The sequence below is a fragment of the Thalassophryne amazonica genome, chromosome 8 (genome assembly GCF_902500255.1).
Source record: "Thalassophryne amazonica chromosome 8, fThaAma1.1, whole genome shotgun sequence".
In the NCBI taxonomy this organism is placed as follows: domain Eukaryota; kingdom Metazoa; phylum Chordata; class Actinopteri; order Batrachoidiformes; family Batrachoididae; genus Thalassophryne; species Thalassophryne amazonica.
In genome coordinates, this window is record NC_047110.1 from 118,669,638 (window position 1) to 118,690,407 (window position 20,770).

A 20,770-nucleotide genomic window follows, 5' to 3' on the forward strand; every position below is an offset into this window, starting at 1 on the left:
CACCCTCTCTACTTTTAAGATTAGGCTTAAAACTTTCCTTTTTGCTAAAGCTTATAGTTAGGGCTGGATCAGGTGACCCTGAACCATCCCTTAGTTATGCTGCTATAGACTTAGACTGCTGGGGGGTTCCCATGATGCACTGAGTGTTTCTTTCTCTTTTTGCTCTGTATACACCACTCTGTTTTTAGTCATTAGTGATTGATCTCTGCTGTCTTCCACAGCATGTCTTTTTCCTGATTCTCTCCCCTCAGCCCCAACCAGTCCCAGCAGAAGACTGCCCCTCCCTGAGCCTGGTTCTGCTGGAGGTTTCTTCCTGTTAAAAGGGAGTTTTTCCTTCCCACTGTCGCCAAGTGCTTGCTCACAGGTGGTCGTTTTGACCGTTGGGGTTTTTCTGTAATTATTGTATGGCTTTTGCCTTGCAATATAAAGTGCCTTGGGGCAACTGTTGTTGTGATTTGGCGCTATATAAATAAAATTGATTTGATCTGCTCTTTGGCTCAAACCACCCCCTTGAACACAAGCTCAGGGTGATCAGGACTCTTCAACACAGAGCCCTACAGGTTCCCACAACTACAGAGGGAAGGGCTAAAGAACAACAACTTGTCCGGAAAGCCCTCACAATATGTGGATACCCACGATGGTCCCTGGATAAAGTGCCGAAGTCCCAGAGAACAAAGAGACCAGACAGACAGGAGATGAAGACAAGAAGAAGAGGAGTGTCTGTCCCTTATTTAGCAGGAGTAGGGGAAAAACTACAGAGGATCTTCAGACAGCACAAAATCCCAGTTTACTTTAAACCTGTTAACACCTTGAGACAGAAATTAGTTCACCCTAAGGACAGGATCCCTATTTACAAACAGAGCAATGTAGTGTATTCTATCAGATGTCAGGAAAACTGTAACGAACACTACATAGGTGAGACTAAGCAGCCGTTGCACAAAAGGCTATACCAGCACTGCAGAGAGGGCGCTGGTGGACCTCAGTCTGCAGTTCATCTCCACCTTGAAGACACTAACCACACGTTTGAGGACAAGGAAGTTATAATCTTAGCCAGAGAGAAGAAATGGTTTGACAGAGGGGTGAAGGAGGCATTGTATGTGAAACAGTTGAAGCACAGTCTTAACCGGGGAGTGGGTCTGAGACACACTCTGTCCCCTGTTTACAATGGGGTACTCAGGTCAAAGCAGTTTCAGTCTTTTGTTCATGGTCATGAGTCATTCACGTCATCAGGACAGCCGTTAGGAGAGGCGTCAGTCCCATCGTTAGGAGGAACACCTACCCTGTCATTAGGAGGGTGCTAACTAGAGCACAATAGGTGATAATTAAAGCAATTGTTTAGTCACTAGCCAATAGCAGTCTGCCTCTCAGTAGGAGGGGTGTGGTTAGGTTTAAAACTCCAGCTTTTGTGGCTCCTGTTTGTTCTTCTCTACAAGGGTCAAGACTACCAGAGCAAGAATTTTAGCTGAGGAAGCTTCTGCAATTTGAAGTGAAACATCCTCGCGTCAAGCAACCCAGTCCAGTCGAAGATTCAAGCTTCTCTACTATGGAAACCACCTGGACAACTGAGAGCCTTCACAGAAACATAGATATATATATGTGTGTGTGTGTGTGTGTGTATGTGCATATATATATATATATATATATATTATGGTAAAATGGGTGTGTGTATATAAGCTTTTGCTTCTGCCTACACCCTTTCAGCCACATGTGCTACTGTAACATTTTTTTTATATGGAATTTTGTGTGCTGAATAAATCATTCATTTATTCATTGAATGGCCACACATTTTCTAAGTGCCATGCGAGCGATGTTAGATGTTCATAAGTGTCGCCTGGAATATGGCCGCCATCTGTCGCGAGAGGGTGCGATGGGTTCGCACAGCGCACACTTTGTCTTTCAGGCGCTTGTGTGCACAAATAGTTGTAGCAACAGGTGTATGAGGCGTTGGAGGCAGAGATGACATTACATGGTTTGCACACAATTCCTACATAATGCGCACTAAGTGTGCACTTCGTCCAAACTTCGCACTATATGTGAAGGGGCCCTAAAATATGGAAACGTGCAGCAGAGGATGATGGGGCATGAGTCAACTGCAAAACTTTGCACAGACATTCTTTGACTCCTATGTTCAAAGTCAAACCAGCCAACCTGTCTGTTGTTGCCTCAGAGAGTAACAGCTAGTTACTGACGGCTCAACAGACATCCTCAACATTAAAACAAACCAAAAAATTGTCCTTTTAGTCTTTGTTGAATTTTGCAGCAGTTGAATGATGTTACAGGGAAAGATAATTGAACCTTTATTTAACCAGGTTAGTCCCATTGAGATCGTGATCTGTTTTACAAGGGAGACCTGGACAATTATAAAGTTTCCAATTCACCAAACCTGCATGTCTTTAAATGTTCCATACATGAACGAGAGTTGAAGAAGAGAGTGCAGGCAGGGTGGAGTGGGTGGAGAAAGGTGGCAGGAGTGATTTGTGACCAAAGAATATGAGCAAGAGTGAAGGGGAAAGCCTACAAGACAGTAGTGAGACCAGCTATGTTGGACGGCTTAGAGATGGTGGCACTAACAAAAAGACAGGAGGCGGAGCTGGACGTGGCAGAGCTTTGGGAGTGATGAGAATGGACAGGATTAGGAATGAACATATCAGAGGGACAGCTCAGGTGGGACGGTTTGGAGACAAAGTCAGAGAGGTGAGATTGAGATGGTTTGGACATGAGGAGAGATCCAGGGTATATAGGGAGAAGGATGCTGAGGATGGAGCCACCAGCCAGGAGGAGAAGAGGGAGGACAAAGAGGAGGTTTATGGAAGTGCTGAGGGAGGACATGCAGGTGGTTGGTGTGACAGAGGACAGGGTGAGATGGAAACAATTGATCTGCTGTAGGGCCACCCAACGGGAGCAGCAGGAAAATCAAATCAAATTTAATAGTTTCAATAGCGCCAACTCATTATGAGATCACCTCAAGGCGCTTTACACAACACAATACTGAAAACAGAGAAAAGATTGAATAAAAAGTTAAAAACACAATAAAACGACAAAACATAAGAGAACAAGAATAAAAACACATAATAACACAATAAAACTAATGATAAAACAAGGAAAAGAAATGGGTTTTCAGTCTCGATTTAAAAGTCTCCACATTAGGGCCTTATTAGCTCAGGACCTGAGCTGGGATTTAGGGCTTGACCTATTTTTCCTGTTTTTCTTGTTGTTTAATGCTGACAAATTATACTGTATTTCTTGTCTTTCTGATGCTTGATTCTGTTTTTTCTCTCTGTTTAAGGTGCAGCTCCATCCAGAGATGGGTGTGGTATTTGTGCTGGAGACCCTCCTGTCTTGTGCACCAACAGCTTTTTTTGAGGTTTCTTCCTCAGAGGGAGTTTTTCCTTACCACTGTTGCTCTAGGAGTTAGTAAGGTTAGACCTTACTTGTGCTATATAAATGAAAATAAATTGAGGTGCATGATAGGTAAGTCCATGAACAATTTTAAAGGTCAATAACAGAACTTTAAAATCTGATCTCACTGGGACAGGAAGCAAGTGAAGAGACACCAAAATAGGCATAATGTGGTCAAACTTTCTGCCTCGAGTCAATAGTCTGGCAGTAGCATTTTGAACCAGTTGAAGACCCCTAATGTTGGACTGTGGCAAACCAGAAAACAGAGCATTACAATAGCCCAATCTTGAAGAAACAAATGCATGAATCAGGGTCTCAGCATCAGCCAAAGACAGGATGGGACGAATCTTTGCTATATTTCGGAAATGGAAGAAAGCAGTCCTCATAATGTCTCTAATGTGGAGGTCAAAAGACACAACAGGATCAAAAATTACCCCAAGATTCCTCACTTTGTCCATATGATGTTTAACACACGAACCGAAGCTAAACGCTAGATAATGAAATTGATGCCAATGCCTCACTGGACCAAGAACCATCATTTCAGTCTTATCACAATTTAAACGTAGGAAGTAACTAGACATCAAACTTCTCACTGATGCAAGGCAATCTTCTAAAGATTTTATGTAAGTGATATTACCAGCAGTTATCAGCATATGCAGTTGAGTATCATCAGCATATCAATAAACAATGAAGAAGAAGAAGGTTTCAAAACTGAATCTGAGCTTCACGTGACATACAAAGCACCAATCAAATGACAAGGATCCACTAAACCGTTATATAAAATCATCATGTCACCATGACAGCAGTGCCATGGTACTTACCTGGTTGATGATGAAAACACCATAGTCCATTTGCTGTCGCTGCAGGATGGGGTGCAGGTAGTACAGCCAGTACTTCAGGTGTTCATTACGATTACGAAAGGGGATGATGATGGCCACCTTCTGCAGCGCCATGCAGTCTTTGGGTCGGTAACGTCCACCCATCAGCACGTTGGGGTTTTCCTTTTTGATCTTCTCTAAACTGACTTGAATATCAAACTCCACCCATAGAGGACCAACTGTGTCCCGGATGAAACATAAAAAAAGAACAGCGGTGTTTGGAGATATGTGTCAATAAATACATCAACACAGTTGGTTGTGATAACAGCTGATAGACACATTTCACATCACACGGTCAAAGCATTGCTCCAACAGTGTTCAAGAGCCTGCTGGAGCAAGGCCGAGAGTTTCACCACAACACAATCATCTACTCTCCAGTTTACGTCAGCAGAATCATCAGTTTCAGGGTATGCTGCAACAGCATCATAAGTTTTAGACTATGCCACAGCAGCACCATCAGTTTTAGAGTATGGTGCAACAACACCTTCAGTTTTAGAGTGCACTGCAGTAGGATGATCGGTTTCAGAGTATGCTGCAGCAACACCTTCAGTTTTAGAGTGCACTGCAGTAGGATGATCGGTTTCAGAGTATGCTGCAACAACGCCATCAGTTTTAGAGCATGCTGCAGCAACAGCATCAGTTTTAGACTATGCTGCAGCAGCACCATAAGTTTTACAATATGGTGCAGCAACACTATCAGTTTTAGAGTATGCTGCAAATGCACCTTCACTTTTACAGTATGCTGCAGCAGCATGATCGGTTTCAGATTATGCTACAGCAGCACCATCAGTTTTACAGTATGCTGCAGGAGTTTTTCTGTGAAGGCTCTCAGTTGTCCAGGTGGTTTCCATAGTAGGGAAGCTTGAGTCTTCGACTGGACTGGGTTGCTTGACGCGAGGACGTTTCGCTTCAAATCGCAGCAGCGTCCTCAGCTAAAATTCTTGCTCTGGTAGTCTGACTTTTGTCTTGACTCTTGTAGAGAAGAATAACAGAAGCCACAAAAGCTGGCATTTTAAACCTAACCAGACCCATCTTACTGAGAGGCAGACTGCTATTGGCTACTGACTAAACAATTGCTCTAATTAGCACCTATTGTGATCTAGTTACGACGGTAACTTTGGTTTTTACGTAATTATTGTATGGCCTTGCCTTACAATATAAAGCGCCTTGGGGCAACTGTTTGTTGTGATTTGGCGCTATATAAATAAAATTGATTGATTGATTGATTGATAGTTAGCACCCTCCTAATGACAGGGCAGCTGTCCCTCCTAAAGATGGGACTGATGGCTCTCCTCACGACATGAGTGACTCATTACCATGAACAAAAGACTGAAACTGCTTTGACCTGAGGACCCCATTGTAAACAGGGGACAAAGCGTGTCTCAGACCCCCTCCCCGGTTAAGGCTGGTTTTCAGCTGTTTCACATACAATGCCTCCTTCACTCCCCTCTCAAACCATTTATTTTCTCTGGCTAAGATTTTAACTTGTCCTCAAACGTGTGATAAGTGTCTTTAAGGTGGAGATGAACTGCAGACTGAGGTCCACTGGCGCCCTCTCTGCAGTGCTGGTGGAGCCTTTTGTGCAACGGCTGCTTAGTCTCACCTATGTAGTGTTCCTGATAAATAAGGGAGAGACTCTCTTCTTCTTGACTCAGTCTCCTGTCTGTCTGGTCTTTTTGTTCTTTGGGATTTCTGCACTTTATCCAGGGACCATTGTGGGTACCCACATACTGTGAGGGTTTTCCGGACATGTTGTTGTTCTTTTGCCCTTCCCTTTGTAGTTGTGGGCACCTGTAGGGCTCTGTGTTGAAGAGTCCTGATCACCCTGAGCTTGTGTTCAAGGGGGTGGTTTGAGCCAAAGAGCAGATATTGGTCAGTGTGAGTGGGTTTTCTGTAAACCCCTGTCTGGAGCTGCATGTTCTCTCCAGTCGTAACATCACAGTCCAAGAAGGCTAAATGGTTGTTTCTGGCATCCTCAAGTATGAAAACCCTCAACTTCCTTTTGCTTGATTTAGAGATGGTGGTGCTAACAAAAAGACAGGAGGCAGAGCTTTGTTGCTTGATTTTAACCCATGTGTCATCGACATATCTGAACCAGTGACTGGGAGCGATGCCCGTGAATGATGCCAAGGCTCTCTTCTCCACAAGCTCCATGTGCAGATTGGCCACAATGGGGGATACCGGAGACCCCATCGCACAACCATGGATCTGTCTGTAGTAATTCCCCCTAAACAGAGCATTTACAGAGCATATCAACTTGGTGGACTCCAATATCAAGTTCACACATGAGGATGCCAGAAACAACCATTTAGCCTTCTTGGACTGTGATGTTACGATTGGAGAGAACAGGCAGCTCCAGACAGGGGTTTACAGTTGCTGCAGGAGCATCATCAGTTTTATAACCCTGAAAACTTGCTAAAACAGTTATAACAAATAATCCGTGTCTGTTACGTTTAATCTGCGTGGAATTTAATAAACGCAAACCGAATTTCAGACATATTATATATATTAGTCTCGAACAAAGAGGACAAACAGTGTTGCAAAGAACAATATTCAAGACATTAAAGAGTAAACTTCACTTTCCTCCAGAACGACATGATCAGGAAGCGATTGTAGCTCACAGCAGCTCCCATTGAAAATAATGGAGAGACAGACTGTGATTCTCCCATGTTTACATAAAACAAACGGAATAACGTCTAAAAACCCAGAAAATATATTTCCGAGAGTTTTAGCCACAATATAAAAATAGTTTTATGCTGCAATGTTAATGGTGTTGTCCGTGTGCAGCAGTTAGACTGCAGCATGATCAGAGCATCTCAATGCAGTTCTCAATGTTACTGTTATTTCGCAGTGCGGCAACCTCTCAGAGGTTTTGCAGGATTTGACACTTCAATAGGGAGAATAGCCAACATTTATGTGTCAAGACAATATTGAGTGCACCTTTTACAATATAATAAAACATGTGCACAATATAATAAAATGTGCGCACAACATCATAAAACATGCGCACAATATAATAAAATGAGTGCACATTCTCTCCACATACAAAATATTTTGCGATGACACGTCCAGGGCTCCGTAAAAATGCCTGTTTTTACAAATAAAAAATGGAATATTTTACAAAAGCACATTTATCTGTAAACACCAACACACGACACACGTCACATTAACGTGTTGGTTTACATAAAGAATGACTCAACCAATCAGTGTTTAGCAGAAGAGGCACATTTTACCCAGAATCCTTTGCGATCTGTCTGTGTTTTTTACAAAACTTCAGAATTAGTGCATTATTCAACATTAAAAGATATATGTTATATTTTAACTTTGTACAAATGACAGAACTGACATTAGTGGAGTTATTCTATTAGTATTCATTTTATTTATACACCAAACCATAACTCAGCATTGCTCCATTTTCCAAGACCTCCGCCTGACCGGAGCATTGTGATTGGGTAGTGTGTAAAATGGTATTTTGTGTGTCCATCATGTCCACATCACGAACTAAAATAAGTTGTAGCGACTGCATACAGACTGGCCATGAATAAAGCCTTTTTATTACATCTTCTTTGCATCTGATTTGCGGCGGATGCAAATCAGATGCACTGTGTTCACAGCTGGACGCCGTTCTTTGTTCTACCGGATGCCACGCGCTCTGTGCTGGATGCTGCCTATATAAAATAATTATTTCATGGCGGATTAATAATTTTATTCTGCAAATTGCCTGTTGAAAACAGCTCTAATCACCTCCTGAATCACAGAGGGCGCTGTAGCTGGGCCGTTTTAGCGTGCACGCGCGTGAACTGGGCCATTCGGTAACCGCAGCCGCAGAGCTCCGTGGCCACTGAGAGAAATTTTTATCTTTTTAATGACTTGGATTCTTTGCGGGTCCCGCATCCGTCCCGCAACGGTAACACCGGAGGCAGTGAGCGAAGAAAGGGTTAGTGTTCTGCGTGTGTCTGTTTATAATCTTCTCACCCAGAAGAAAAAACAGCAGCAACAACTACCCATAACTGTGTTCTTCACTCGGAAAAAGACACCTGCACTGAGGTGTCACTCAGTGGAAAAAGATGCTGCGGAGCGGCGCCAGGACGAAGAGGCGCGATCAGAGGAACTGTGAAATACTGGTCAGTCACTATTAATAATTTCTTATGTGTCCAACCTCGTAGGTTGATCGTTAAAATTAAATTCGTTAGTTCTAAAAGCCATCATAATTATTTATAGGAAAATGTTCTGTTTTTATTTCTCAAACAAATGTTTGGTCCTGAAAACAGGTTTTGATCTTTGGTTTCATTCTATAATACTGGACTTATTTTTCTACTAAGGTTTGAACTTTGAAAGTGTTTGAGAGAAAAGTGAGAAAATGTTAATGCCTGTTTGAGAAAAGTGTATCAAGTGTGTAGTGAGGGGTTTTACAGCCTTAAAACATCTATAATAATTGTAAAAAATAATGCTGACTACTTCGCGGATTTCACCTATCGCGGGTTATTTTTAAAACGTAACTCCCGCGATAAACGAGGGACCACTGTATACTGCAGTAGCATGATCAATTTCAGAGTATGCTACAGCAACACCATCGGTTTTAGAGTATGGTGCAACACCTTCAGTTTTTGAGTGCACTGCAGTAGCACGATCGGTTTCATAGCATGCTGCAACAACACCATCAGTTTTAGACTATCCTGCAGCAGCACCATCACCTTTACAGTATGCTGCAACAGCACCATCAGTTTCTGAGTATGCTGCAGCAGCATGATCAGGTTCGGAGTATGCTGCAACAACACTATCACTTCCAGACTATGCCGCAACAGCACTATCAGTTTTAGAGTATGCTGCAGCAGCACCATCACCTTTACAGTATGCTGGAACAGCACCATCAGTTTCTGAGTATGCTGCAGCAGCATGATCAGGTTTGGAGTACGCTGCAACAACACTATCACTTCCAGACTATGCTGCAGCAGCACTATCAGTTTTAGAGTTGTGGCACTGACAAGATTTTCAATTAATTCTGGCCCTGCGCCCCACGGTGCCAGATTGACCTCTTGATGCCCTGCCTGTTGCACCAATAACTGTTTGCCTTTTATCTCATTCGTTGAATTTTTATTTATTTATTTTTTCTGGTTCTCTTTTCTGTCTGTGGTCTTCTGTCAGTCCTGTTGTTATGTCTCTGCCTGTCCACTTTGAAGTGTTTCTTCACTGCCCTGCAGTTCCAATACTTTGACTGGGTTACTGGTTAAACACAGTTCTTCTTTATTTATGTATTTTGGGCTCATTTCCTTGTGGGTCTCAACAGTCTGTCAATGTTTAATTCTGTTGCTTCTTTTAAGGTCAAAGTTGGAATAGTTTTGATTGCATGATGATTTTCTCTGAATTGAGCTCGTTTGTATAATTTGTGCTTATTTTCATTTTTTGTGTGTCTTATGTGAGCTTGTGCTGGAGGTTGAGAGGTACCGACTAGAGATAGTCAGGCTCACCTCCATGCACAGCTTGGGCTCTGGTACCCAACTCCTGGAGAGGGGCTGGATGCTCCACTTTTCTGCCGTTGCTCACGGGGAGAGGCGGCGAGCTGGGGTAGCATTTCTTATTGCTCCCCAGCTCAGTCGCCATGTGTTGGAGTTCACCCCGGTGAAGGAGAGGGTCGTGTCCCTACGCCTTCGGGTTGGGGACAGGTCTCTCACTGTTGTCTCAGCCTATGGGCCAAGCAGCAGTGCAGAGTACCCAACCTTCTTGGAGTCTCTGTGTAGGGGTACCGGGGACTCCATTGTTTTCCTAGGGGACTTCAACACCCACGTGGGTGGCGACAGTGAGACCTGGAGGGGCGTGATTGGGAAGCACGGCCTCCCCGATCTGAACCCGAGTGGTGTTCAGTTGTTGGACTTCTGTGCGAGTCACAGTTTGTCCATCATGAGCACCATGTTCGAGCACAGGGGTGTCCATAAGTGCACATGGCATCAGGACACCTTGAGCCAGAGGTCAATGATCGACTTTGTAGTCATATCATCTGACCTTCGGCCACGTGTCTCGGACACTCGGGTAAAGAGAGGGGCTGAGCTGTCGACCAATCACCACCTGGTGGTGAGTTGGATCCGCTAGGAGGGGAGGAAGCTGATCAGACCTGGCAGGCCCAAATGTATCGTGAGGGTCTGCTGGGAACGACTGGTGGAACCCTCTGTCAGCGAGGTCTTCAAGTCCCACCTCCGGGAGAGGTTGGAGACATGGAGTCCGAGTGGACCATGTTCTCCACCTCCATTGTCAACACGGCCACCTGCAGCTGTGGTCACAAGGTCTCTGGTGCCTGTTGCAGCGGCAATCCCCGAACCCGGTGGTGGACGCAGGAAGTAAGGGATGCCATCAAGCTGAAGAAGGAGTCCTACTTGTCTTTGTTGGTAGGTGGGACCCCAGAGGCAGCTGACAGGCAGGCCAAGCGTGTTGCAGCCTGTATGGTTGCAGACGCAAAACTCGGGTCTGGGAGGAGTTCGGAGAGGCCATGGAGTTGGATTATCAGTCGGCCTCGAAGAAATTCTGGCAAACCGTTCGATGCCTCTCGAGGCGGAAGCAGCTCTCCACCAACACTGTCTATGGCAAGGCTCCGCGGGTGGACAAAATCCGTCCTGAGTACCTTACATCTCTGGATGTTGTGGGACTGTCCTGGTTGACACGTCTCTGCAACATCGCGTGGCGGTCGGGGACAGTACCCCTGGATTGGCAGGCTGGGGTGGTGGTCCCTCTGTTTAAGAAGGGGGACCAGAGGGTGTGTTCCAACTATAGGGGGATAACACTCCTCAGCCTCCCGGTAAGGTCTATTCCAGGGTGCTTGAGAGGAGAATTCAACCGATAGTCGAACCTCGGATTCACGAGGAGCATTGTGGTTTTCATCCTGGTTGCGGCACACTGGACCAGCTCTGCACCCTCTATCGGGTGCTCAAGGGTTCATGGGAGTTCACCCAACCAGTCCACATGTGCTTTGTGGATCTAGAGAAGGTGCTTGACCATGTCCCTCGAGGCGCCCTGTGGGGGGTGCTCTGGGAGTACTGGGTCCGGGATGCTTTGCTAAGGGCTATCCGGTCCCTGTACAACCGCAGCAGGAGCTTGGTTTGCATTGTCGGTAGTAAGACAAACCTGTTTCCAGTGCACATTGGCCTCTGCCAGGGCTGCCCTTTGTCACCGGTTCTGTTCATTACCTTTATGGACAGAATTTCTAGGTGCAGCCAGGGTGTAGAGGGGGTCAGGTTTGGGAACCACAGAATCTCATCTCTGCTGTTTGTGGATGATGTGGTTCTGTTGGCTTCGTCAAACCAGGACCTTCAGCGTGCACTGGGGCAGTTTGCAGCCGAATGTGAAGTGTCTGGGATGAAGATCAGCACCTCCAAATCCGAGGCCATGGTTCTTGACCGGAAAAAGGTGCCTTGCCCTCTTCAGGTTGGTGGGGTGTCCTTGCCTCAGGTGGAGGAGTTTAAGTATCTCGGGATCTTGTTCACGAGTGAGGGACGGATGGAGCGTGAGATCAATAGATGGATCGATGCAGCGTCTGCAGTGATGCTGTCGCTGTATCGGACTGTTGTGGTGAAAAAAGAGCTGAGCAGGGGGGCAAAGCTCTCGATTTACCGATTGATCTACGTTCCGACCCTCAACTATGGTCATGAGATTTGGCTCATGACCGAAAGAACAAAATCGCGAGTACAAGCGGCCGAGATGAGCTTCCTCCGCAGGGTGGCTGGGCGCTCCTTTAGAGATAGGGTGAGGAGCTCTGTTACTCGGTAGGAGCTTGGAGTTGAGCTGCTGCTCCTCCACGTCGAAAGGAGCCAGCTGAGGTGACTCGGGCATCTTTTCTGGATGCCCCCTGGATGCCTCACTGGAGATGTGTTCTGGGCACGTCCCATCGGGAGGAGGCCCCGGGGAAGACCAAGATCACGCTGGAGGGACTACGTCTTTCAGCTGGCTTGGGAACGCCTCGGGTTAGGTCTGTGTGGATCAGGAGGTCTGGGCGGCTTTGCTTGAGCTGCTGCCCCTGCGACCCGGCCAAGGAGAAGCGGAAGAAAATGGATGGATGGATGGTGTGTCATATGGATGTTTATTTTGTTCTTATCTTTTTAAACTGGAAACACTTCTAAATATGCAGCCTGAATTGCTGTATCAGTAAAATTATTATTGCCCACAAGTCAAACCATCATGTCTTCATAAACTCACCCAGCAGGGGAGATGTTTCAGGGCATTTCTCCAGATGTTTGGACTTTGTACCGCCACTGTGCTTCTCTGGATGCACTGGAGATGCTTGCAGATCATCCTGCTGATCTTTGTTCACTTCGACCTGTTTGTCATCCTGGATGCTGAGGACATTCTGGTTATGGTTGGAGGCACTGCTGCTGATGTGACCGATCCAGCTTGCATGCATCCCATTATTAGACTGCTGGTTCTGGACAAAGGTAAACTTGATGTCCATCGACCTGATATAGAAGACCAAGGAGATGCAGATGTGGAGGAAGCAGAGCAGCACCACCACCATGCACATTCGGTTGAGGAGGTGAAAGCTGGAGTGGGTGCCTCTGGCCATCCTGAAAAACACACAACAAAGATTCAACTTCAGTGGAATAAAACATCTCCAGCAGATAATTAAAAATCTTTTTGCTAACTGCTGTGAACTTAATCTGATTTGGTAAAACTGATTTGTTTGTTGTTGGTACCACAGTTTTGCTGCATTTATGGAAAATGAAATGGTCTTTATCTTCTTCTTTTTCTTTTTTTGTCTTCCTTGGGCTTCCTTAGGGGTCACCACAGCAGATCAATCATTTTCATCTCACTATGTTCTCTGTATCTTCCTCTGTCTCAAGAACCACCTGCGTGTCCTCCCTCAGCACATCCATAAACCTCCTCTTTGTCCTCCCTCTTCTCCTCCTGCCTGGTGGCTCCATCCTCAGCATCCTTCTCCCTATATACCTGGGTCCCTTCTCTGCATATGTCCAAACCATCTCAATCTCGCCTCTCTACTCGCACTATAGACAGGGTTGGGAGGGTTAATTTAAAAATGTATTCCTATAGAGTTACTACTTACCTGTTGAAAAATGTAATCAGTAACGTAATCCAAGTACCATAACATTAAAGTAATGTAATTTGATTGCTTTCAATTACTTCTGGATTACTCCAATATCAAATATGCTAATACAGACAAAAGAAACTAAATATAAATAGTCTTGACCACATAGTACAGTTTATTAAGCAAAAATCAAACTGTTTCTTTTCCATGGCATGCTCTGTTTTACTTCACATTATGAATTAAGAGCACCACAATATTGTTTTAAACACACCCAGTGTTCACCTGCTAAATTTTCAACAAAAAATGCCAAACAAATGAAGGATAATGAAAACTCAGGCGTGTGCGGATGAATTTGTAATTAAAAGTGGCAGAACAATATACAAAACAAAAAAGTCTGCTACTTGTTCAGTAAACATAAATTATCTTACTTTAGTCTTTCACATAGCAGTCGCACCATGTTTAACATATCAGTCCACTTATTGAACTTTCAAAATAAGAACAAAAGCATAATGAAAACCATTAAGTAAATCCTGTCAGTAAGGAGGCGTGGTCACCATTTTAATTCCAGGCAAGTTAGTGATTTGTGTGCATAGAAGAAACAGGTGGAATATGCCGGAAAGCTGCGCATGTTGGCAAAGCCACAAACGGAGGAACAAGGGAGACAATATTTCCTTCCATAAGTAAGTGGTTTTGGTTCTTCTTGTCACTTTGTCCAGTGATATTTGGATGATAAACAGCTGTATGTCTCCTGCCGTACCTGTGTCGCCCGACACGGACCATTAACTCTTCACTTATGTCTAGTTGATATTTTCCACTGCTAGACCAATGTCTAGTTAAAATACTTGTCATTAGTGATTAAAATTGTTTGACAAGACTGGGAATTTTTTTGTAAATTTGCACCTTAAAATAATGGGATTATAATGACCCGTGCTGTGCCGCTCACAGTCACACCCACACATAGAGATGTGTACCCACACCACTGACTTCATGAATGAAACTCAGTCAATAAAGGATAATTGTGTAAAAATATAATATATATAAATGTATTGTAATGGTTTTAGGAGCCATGCTGCGCTGAACAGCAGCTGCAGCAGGACGCCTCAGCGCAGCAGCTTGAACAGCGCAGATCCGTGTAACTTTCAACACTAATATTTGGGAATGTGTGTGTGTCAGAGTAAGTTTAATACTTCCCTGACATAATTTAATGTCATTTAATTTTACTGGCTCGATATCCAGGTCAAAATGGCATTTTAACACGTACGAGGTCTGTTAGAAAAGTATCCGACCTTTTTATTTTTTTCAAAAACTATATGGATTTGAATCACGTGTGATTGCATCAGCCAAACTTGAACCTTCATGCGCATGTGTGAGTTTTTTAACGCCTGTCGGTTGCATCATTCGCCTGTGAGCAGGCTTTGTGTGAGCACTGGTCCACCCCTCTCATCGTTTTTTATTGCGAATAAATGTCTGAACGATTTGGAGCTTTGCTGCATCAATTTTTTTCCAGAAACTGTGAGAGACCTCCAGGTGGACACCGTTCGGAAAATTCAGATGGCTTTCAGGGACGATTTTGTGGGGATTACACAGATTAAGGAGTGTTACTGCCGCTTTAAGGACGGCCCACAACTGCTGAGAGCGCGCCGCGGCTTTGTTGATCCGGGACGTCGTCTGACTTTCACAAAAAGGCAGAAGGCATGGACATCAGCACTTTTTCGGCACATTCCACTGTTACAGGAGTTTTTTTCATGGAAAGAAAAGCGGAGGGACGCGCCACGGAGCCGTTCATTATGCAGGACAAAACCACCTCAGTGTTGGTCTCACAGGACGGCTTTGAGATGGCTTTGAGATGGATTCCGGTTGCTTTTCAGTTGTGTGATTATGCGATTGTGATTGTGCATGAGCTGGACATGCCAGAACATGTCCTGTGAGGCTTCATCACAGCGTTGCTTTGCGCCATGCGGCTCCACTGCGATGCGTGGAATTCCGCTCCTCTTTCCATGACAAAAACTCCTGTAACAGTGGAATGTGCCGTTCATTTGTAAACTGGACGCTGTCTTGATCCAGTATGTCGTCTGACTAGCACAGGAATTGTGAAAAGATGTGGACATCAGCACTTTTTTGGCACATTGAGACAGACGTGCGGAGGAGTTCCGCGCGTTGCGATGGAGCCGCATGGCGCAACGCAACGCTGTGATGAAGCCTCACAGGACATGTTCTGGCATGTCCAGCTCATGCACAATCACAATCGCATAATCACACAACTGAAAAGCAACCGGAATCCATCTGAAAGCCATCTCAAAGCTGTCCTGTGAGACCAACACCGAGGTGGTTTTGTCCCGCATAATGAACGGCTCTGTGGCGCATCCCTCCACTTTTCTTTCCATGAAAAAAACTCCTGTAACAGTGGAATGTGCCAAAAAAGTGCTGATGTCCACGCCTTCTGCCTTTTTGTGAAAGTCAGACGACGTCCCAGATCAACAAAGCCACGGCGCGCTCTCAGCAGTTGTGGGCCATCCTTAAAGCGGCAGTAACACTCCTTAATCTGTGTAATCCCCACAAAATCGTCCCTGAAAGCCATCTGAATTTTCCGAACGGTGTCCACCTGGAGGTCCCGTGTAATGAACAGCATAATGTCTCTTTCTCAGCTCTTGCACCATTCGGAAGATTCAGATGGCTTTCGGTGGCTTTTCAGTCGTGTGACTATCCGAGAAATTGTGGATGAGCTGGACATGCCACAACATGTCCTGTGAGGCTTCATCATGGTGTTGCTCTTTGTCCCGCACCATGAGCGGCTCCGTCCCAACGCGCGAATTCCTCCGCACGTCTTTTCATGACAAAAACTTCTGTAACAGTGGAATGTGCCGAAAAAGTGGTATGTCCACTTCTTCTGCCATTTCTGTAGTAGTCAGACGACGTCCCGGATCAACACAGCGTTCAGTTTGGAAATGATCTGGTCGTTTCAGCCTGTCGATCGCCGCTCGGAGCGCGGCGCGCCCTCCGCCATTGTGTGCCATCTTTAAACCGGTTGTAACACTCCTTAATCTGTGTGATCCCCATAGAATCGTCCCTGAAAGCCTTCTGAATCTTCTGAATGGTGTCCACCTGGCTGTCTCTCACAGTTTCTGGAAAAATTTGATGCAGCAAAGCTCCAAATCGTTCAGACATTTTCCTCACAATAAAAATCTGACGAGGAGGGTGGACCACTGCTCACTCAAAGCATGCTCACAGGCGAATGACGCAACAGACAGGCGTGAAAAAAACTCATGCATGTGCATGAAGGTTCAAGCTTGGCTGATGCAAGCGCACATGATTCAAATCCATATAGTTTTTTAAAAAAAATAAAAAGGTCAGATAGTTTTCTAACAGACCTCGTATTCCGTTACTCCCCAAGCCTGACTATAGATCACAATGTTGTCTGCAAACAACATAGTCCACGGAGATTCCTGTCTGATCTCAGTCAACCTGTCTGTCACCACTGAAAACAAGAAAGGACTTAGAGCTAATTCTTGGTGTAATTCCACCTCCACCTTGAATGGATCTGTCATTCCTACTGTGCATCTCACTATCACGCTGTCCTTATACATGTCCTGCACTACCCTCACATACTTCTCTGCCACTTCAGACATCCTCATACAATACCACAACTTTTCTCTTGGCACCCTGTGACTGTTTTGTGAACTTTTCAAAACTTTTCCTAATCCACGAACACACAATGTAACTTCTTCTGGCCTTGTCTACACTTCTCCATCTATAGTCTCAGAGCAAACATTGTATCTGTAGTGCTCTTTCTCAACATAAAAAACATATTGCTGCTTGCAAATCTCCACCTGTTTTCTAAGCCTCACAAAGCTCAGACTATCCCAATTCTTTTTCTCCCAGCTCTTCCTCCGTATACTTCCCTGACATCCTCATTCCACCACCAAATCTCCTTGTTTTGTTTCCTCTGTACCTTCCCAGCTGTCTCCCTCAGCATAACTATAATTTTCAAGTCATCCAGTATCATTTCAACCAACATCCATTGTCCTTCTAACCTTCTCCTTGGAGGCACAAGACTGTTTCCACTATCTGATCTTTGTTTCACATTTTTTAAAATCATATTTACCATGGAGACAAATAAATAAGCCTCTAATGTTCCTCTCTTGGTTGTGGAAATAATCAGAGCCAAAGTTTCCCTGGACAAAAGAATGTCAAATTCATTCACTCTATCGGCTTTGCTCAAAAAGTAAATGAGTCCACCCACCACTTTAATCATATTTTAGATCTTGTTCTGACTTATGGTATGGAAATAGAAGACTTAACAGTATTCCCTGAAAACTCCCTTTTGTCTGATCATTTTTTAATAACATTTACATTTACCCTGATGGACTACCCTGCAGTGGGGAATAAGTTTCATTACACTAGAAGTCTTTCAGAAAGCGCTGTAACTAGGTTTAAGGATATGATTCCTTCTTTATGTTCTCTAATGTCATATACCAACACAGAGCAGAGTAGCTACCTAAACTCTGTAAGGGAGTTAGAGTATCTTGTCAATAGTTTTACATCCTCATTGAAGACAACTTTGGATGCTGTAGCTCCTCTGAAAAAGAGAGCTTTAAATCAGAAGTGTCTGACTCCGTGGTATAACTCACAAACTCGTAGCTTAAAGCTGATAACCCGTAAGTTGGAGAGGAAATGGCGTCTCACTAATTTAGAAGATCTTCACTTAGCCTGGAAAAAGAGTTTGTTGCTCTATAAGAAAGCCCTTCGTGAAGCTAGGACATCTTTCTACTCATCACTAATTGAAGAAAATAAGAACAACCCCAGGTTTCTTTTCAGCACTGTAGCCAGGCTGACAAAGAGTCAGAGCTCTATTGAGCTGAGTATTCCATTAACTTTAACTAGTAATGACTTCATGACTTTCTTTGCTAACAAAATTTTGACTATTAGAGAAAAAATTACTCATAACTATCCCAAAGATGTATCGTTATCTTTGGCTGCTTTCAGTGATGCCGGTATTTGGTTAGACTCTTTCTCTCCGATTGTTCTGTCTGAGTTATTTTCATTAGTTACTTCATCCAAACCATCAACATGCTTATTAGACCCCATTCCTGCCAGGCTGCTCAAGGAAGTCCTACCATTATTTAATGCTTCAATCTTAAATATGATCAATCTATCTTTGTTAGTTGGTTATGTACCACAGGCCTTTAAGGTGGCAGTAATTAAACCATTACTTAAAAAGCCATCACTTGACCCAGCTATCTTAGCTAATTATAGGCCAATCTCCAACCTTCCTTTTCTCTCAAAGATTCTTGAGAGGGTAGTTGTAAAACAGCTAACTGATCACCTGCAGAGGAATGGTCTATTTGAAGAGTTTCAGTCAGGTTTTAGAATTCATCATAGTACAGAAACAGCATTAGTGAAGGTTACAAATGATCTTCTTATGGCTTCGGACAGTGGACTTATCTCTGTGCTTGTTCTGTTGGACCTCAGTGCTGCTTTTGATACTGTTGACCATAAAATTTTATTACAGAGATTAGAGCATGTCATAGGTATTAAAGGCATTGCGCTGCGGTGGTTTGAATCATATTTGTCTAATAGATTACAGTTTGTTCATGTAAATGGGAATCTTCTTCACAGACTAAAGTTAATTATGGAGTTCCACAAGGTTCTGTGCTAGGACCAATTTTATTCACTTTATACATGCTTCCCTTGGGCAGTATTATTAGACGGTATTGCTTAAATTTTCATTGTTACGCAGATGATACCCAGCTTTATCTATCCATGAAGCCAGAGGATACGCACCAATTAGCTAAACTGCAGGATTGTCTTACAGACATAAAGACATGGATGACCTCTAATTTCCTGCTTTTAAACTCAGATAAAACTGAAGTTATTGTACTTGGCCCCACAAATCTTAGAAGCATGGTGTCTAACCAGATCGTTACTCTGGATGGCATTTCCCTGATCTCTAGTAATACTGTGAGAAATCTTGGAGTTATTTTTGATCAGGATATGTCATTCAAAGCGCATATTAAACAAATATGTAGGACTGCCTTTTTGCATTTACGCAATATCTCTAAAATCAGAAAGGTCTTGTCTCAGAGTGATGCTGAAAAACTAATTCATGCATTTATTTCCTCTAGGCTGGACTATTGTAATTCATTATTATCAGGTTGTCCTAAAAGTTCCCTAAAAAGCCTTCAGTTGGTTCAGAATGCTGCAGCTAGAGTACTGACGGGGACTAGCAGGAGAGAGCATATCTCACCCGTGTTGGCCTCCCTTCATTGGCTTCCTGTTAATGCTAGAATAGAATTTAAAATTCTTCTTCTTACTTATAAGGTTTTGAATAATCAGGTCCCATCTTATCTTAGGGACCTCGTAGTACCATATTACCCCATTAGAGCGCTTCGCTCTCAGACTGCGGGCTTACTTGTAGTTCCTAGGGTTTGTAAGAGTAGAATGGGAGGCAGAGCCTTCAGCTTTCAGGCTCCTCTCCTGTGGAACCAGCTCCCAATTCAGATCAGGGAGACAGATACCCTCTCTACTTTTAAGATTAGGCTTAAAACTTTCCTTTTCGCTAAGGCTTATAGTTAGGGCTGGATCGGGTGACCCTGGACCATCCCTTGGTTATGTTGCTTTAGACGTAGACTGTGTTTCATAATTATTGTATGGCCTTGCCTTGCAATGTGGAGCGCCTTGGGGCAACTGTTTGTTGTGATTTGGCGCTATACAAGAAAAAAGTTGATTGATTGATTGATTGATTCACTATACCTGCTTTCTTCAATCAAGGCTCACATGGGGTGGAGCCTATCCCAGCAGTCATTGGGTGAGAGGCGGGGTTCACCCTGGACCGGATGACAGGCTGTCACAGGGTCACATACAGACAGACAAACATATTCACACTCACACACACACATTCAATTCAGAGTCACCAGTTCATCTAACCTGCATGTCTTTAGAAGTGGGAAGAGACAGATCTCATGGAGGGAACCCATGCAAACACATGGAGAACTTGCAAACTCCGCACAGAAAGGACCAGGCTGGAAGGGAAGCCGGAACTTTCTAGCTGTGAGGCACGAAGACATTGTGCCGCTCCAAAATGGTCTACTAGGACAACAGTGACAACATGAGGCATTTGTGCAGCATACCTTCAAAACAGGAGGCAAAATATTTTCTAACTTCTTAGTTTAAGCCATAAAATCATGTATAAGGGGTGTGGTCTCTGAGTGACAGCTGGTCCGCCTCTCGTAGCCTCTTGTCCTTTCGATGTGTCTGCTAGCTGTCATGGAGACTGTATGTGTAATTTTGAGTATTTTATTACAAACGCATCGAATAACCTGTCTTGTGCACAAATGAGACATATCTCCTGTAATATTTGCGCTGAGTGAAATTCTCGTTTTATTTAATGTTGTACACTAATGTCGTCAGCAACTGTCGGTAGCTTCATCCATTAAATGGTAAATGGACTGCATTTATATAGCACTTTTCC

At 44.1% G+C, this 20,770-nt stretch overlaps 1 protein-coding gene across 3 annotated transcripts in view; it reads right to left on the minus strand.

Annotated features, from left to right (window-relative positions):
- Window positions 1-20,770, minus strand: part of LOC117516392 (beta-1,4-galactosyltransferase 1-like) — a 149,874-nt gene that overhangs the window by 122,395 nt on the left and 6,709 nt on the right. For all 3 annotated transcript variants that reach the window (XM_034177370.1, XM_034177368.1, XM_034177369.1), the window contains exons 2-3: window positions 12,459-12,823; window positions 4,221-4,456 (exon numbers count right to left, since the gene is read on the minus strand). In XM_034177370.1, the coding sequence (XP_034033261.1) occupies window positions 4,221-4,456; window positions 12,459-12,822 (600 nt within the window). In that variant the 5' untranslated portion in view covers window position 12,823. The remainder of the gene's footprint in view (window positions 1-4,220; window positions 4,457-12,458; window positions 12,824-20,770) is intronic.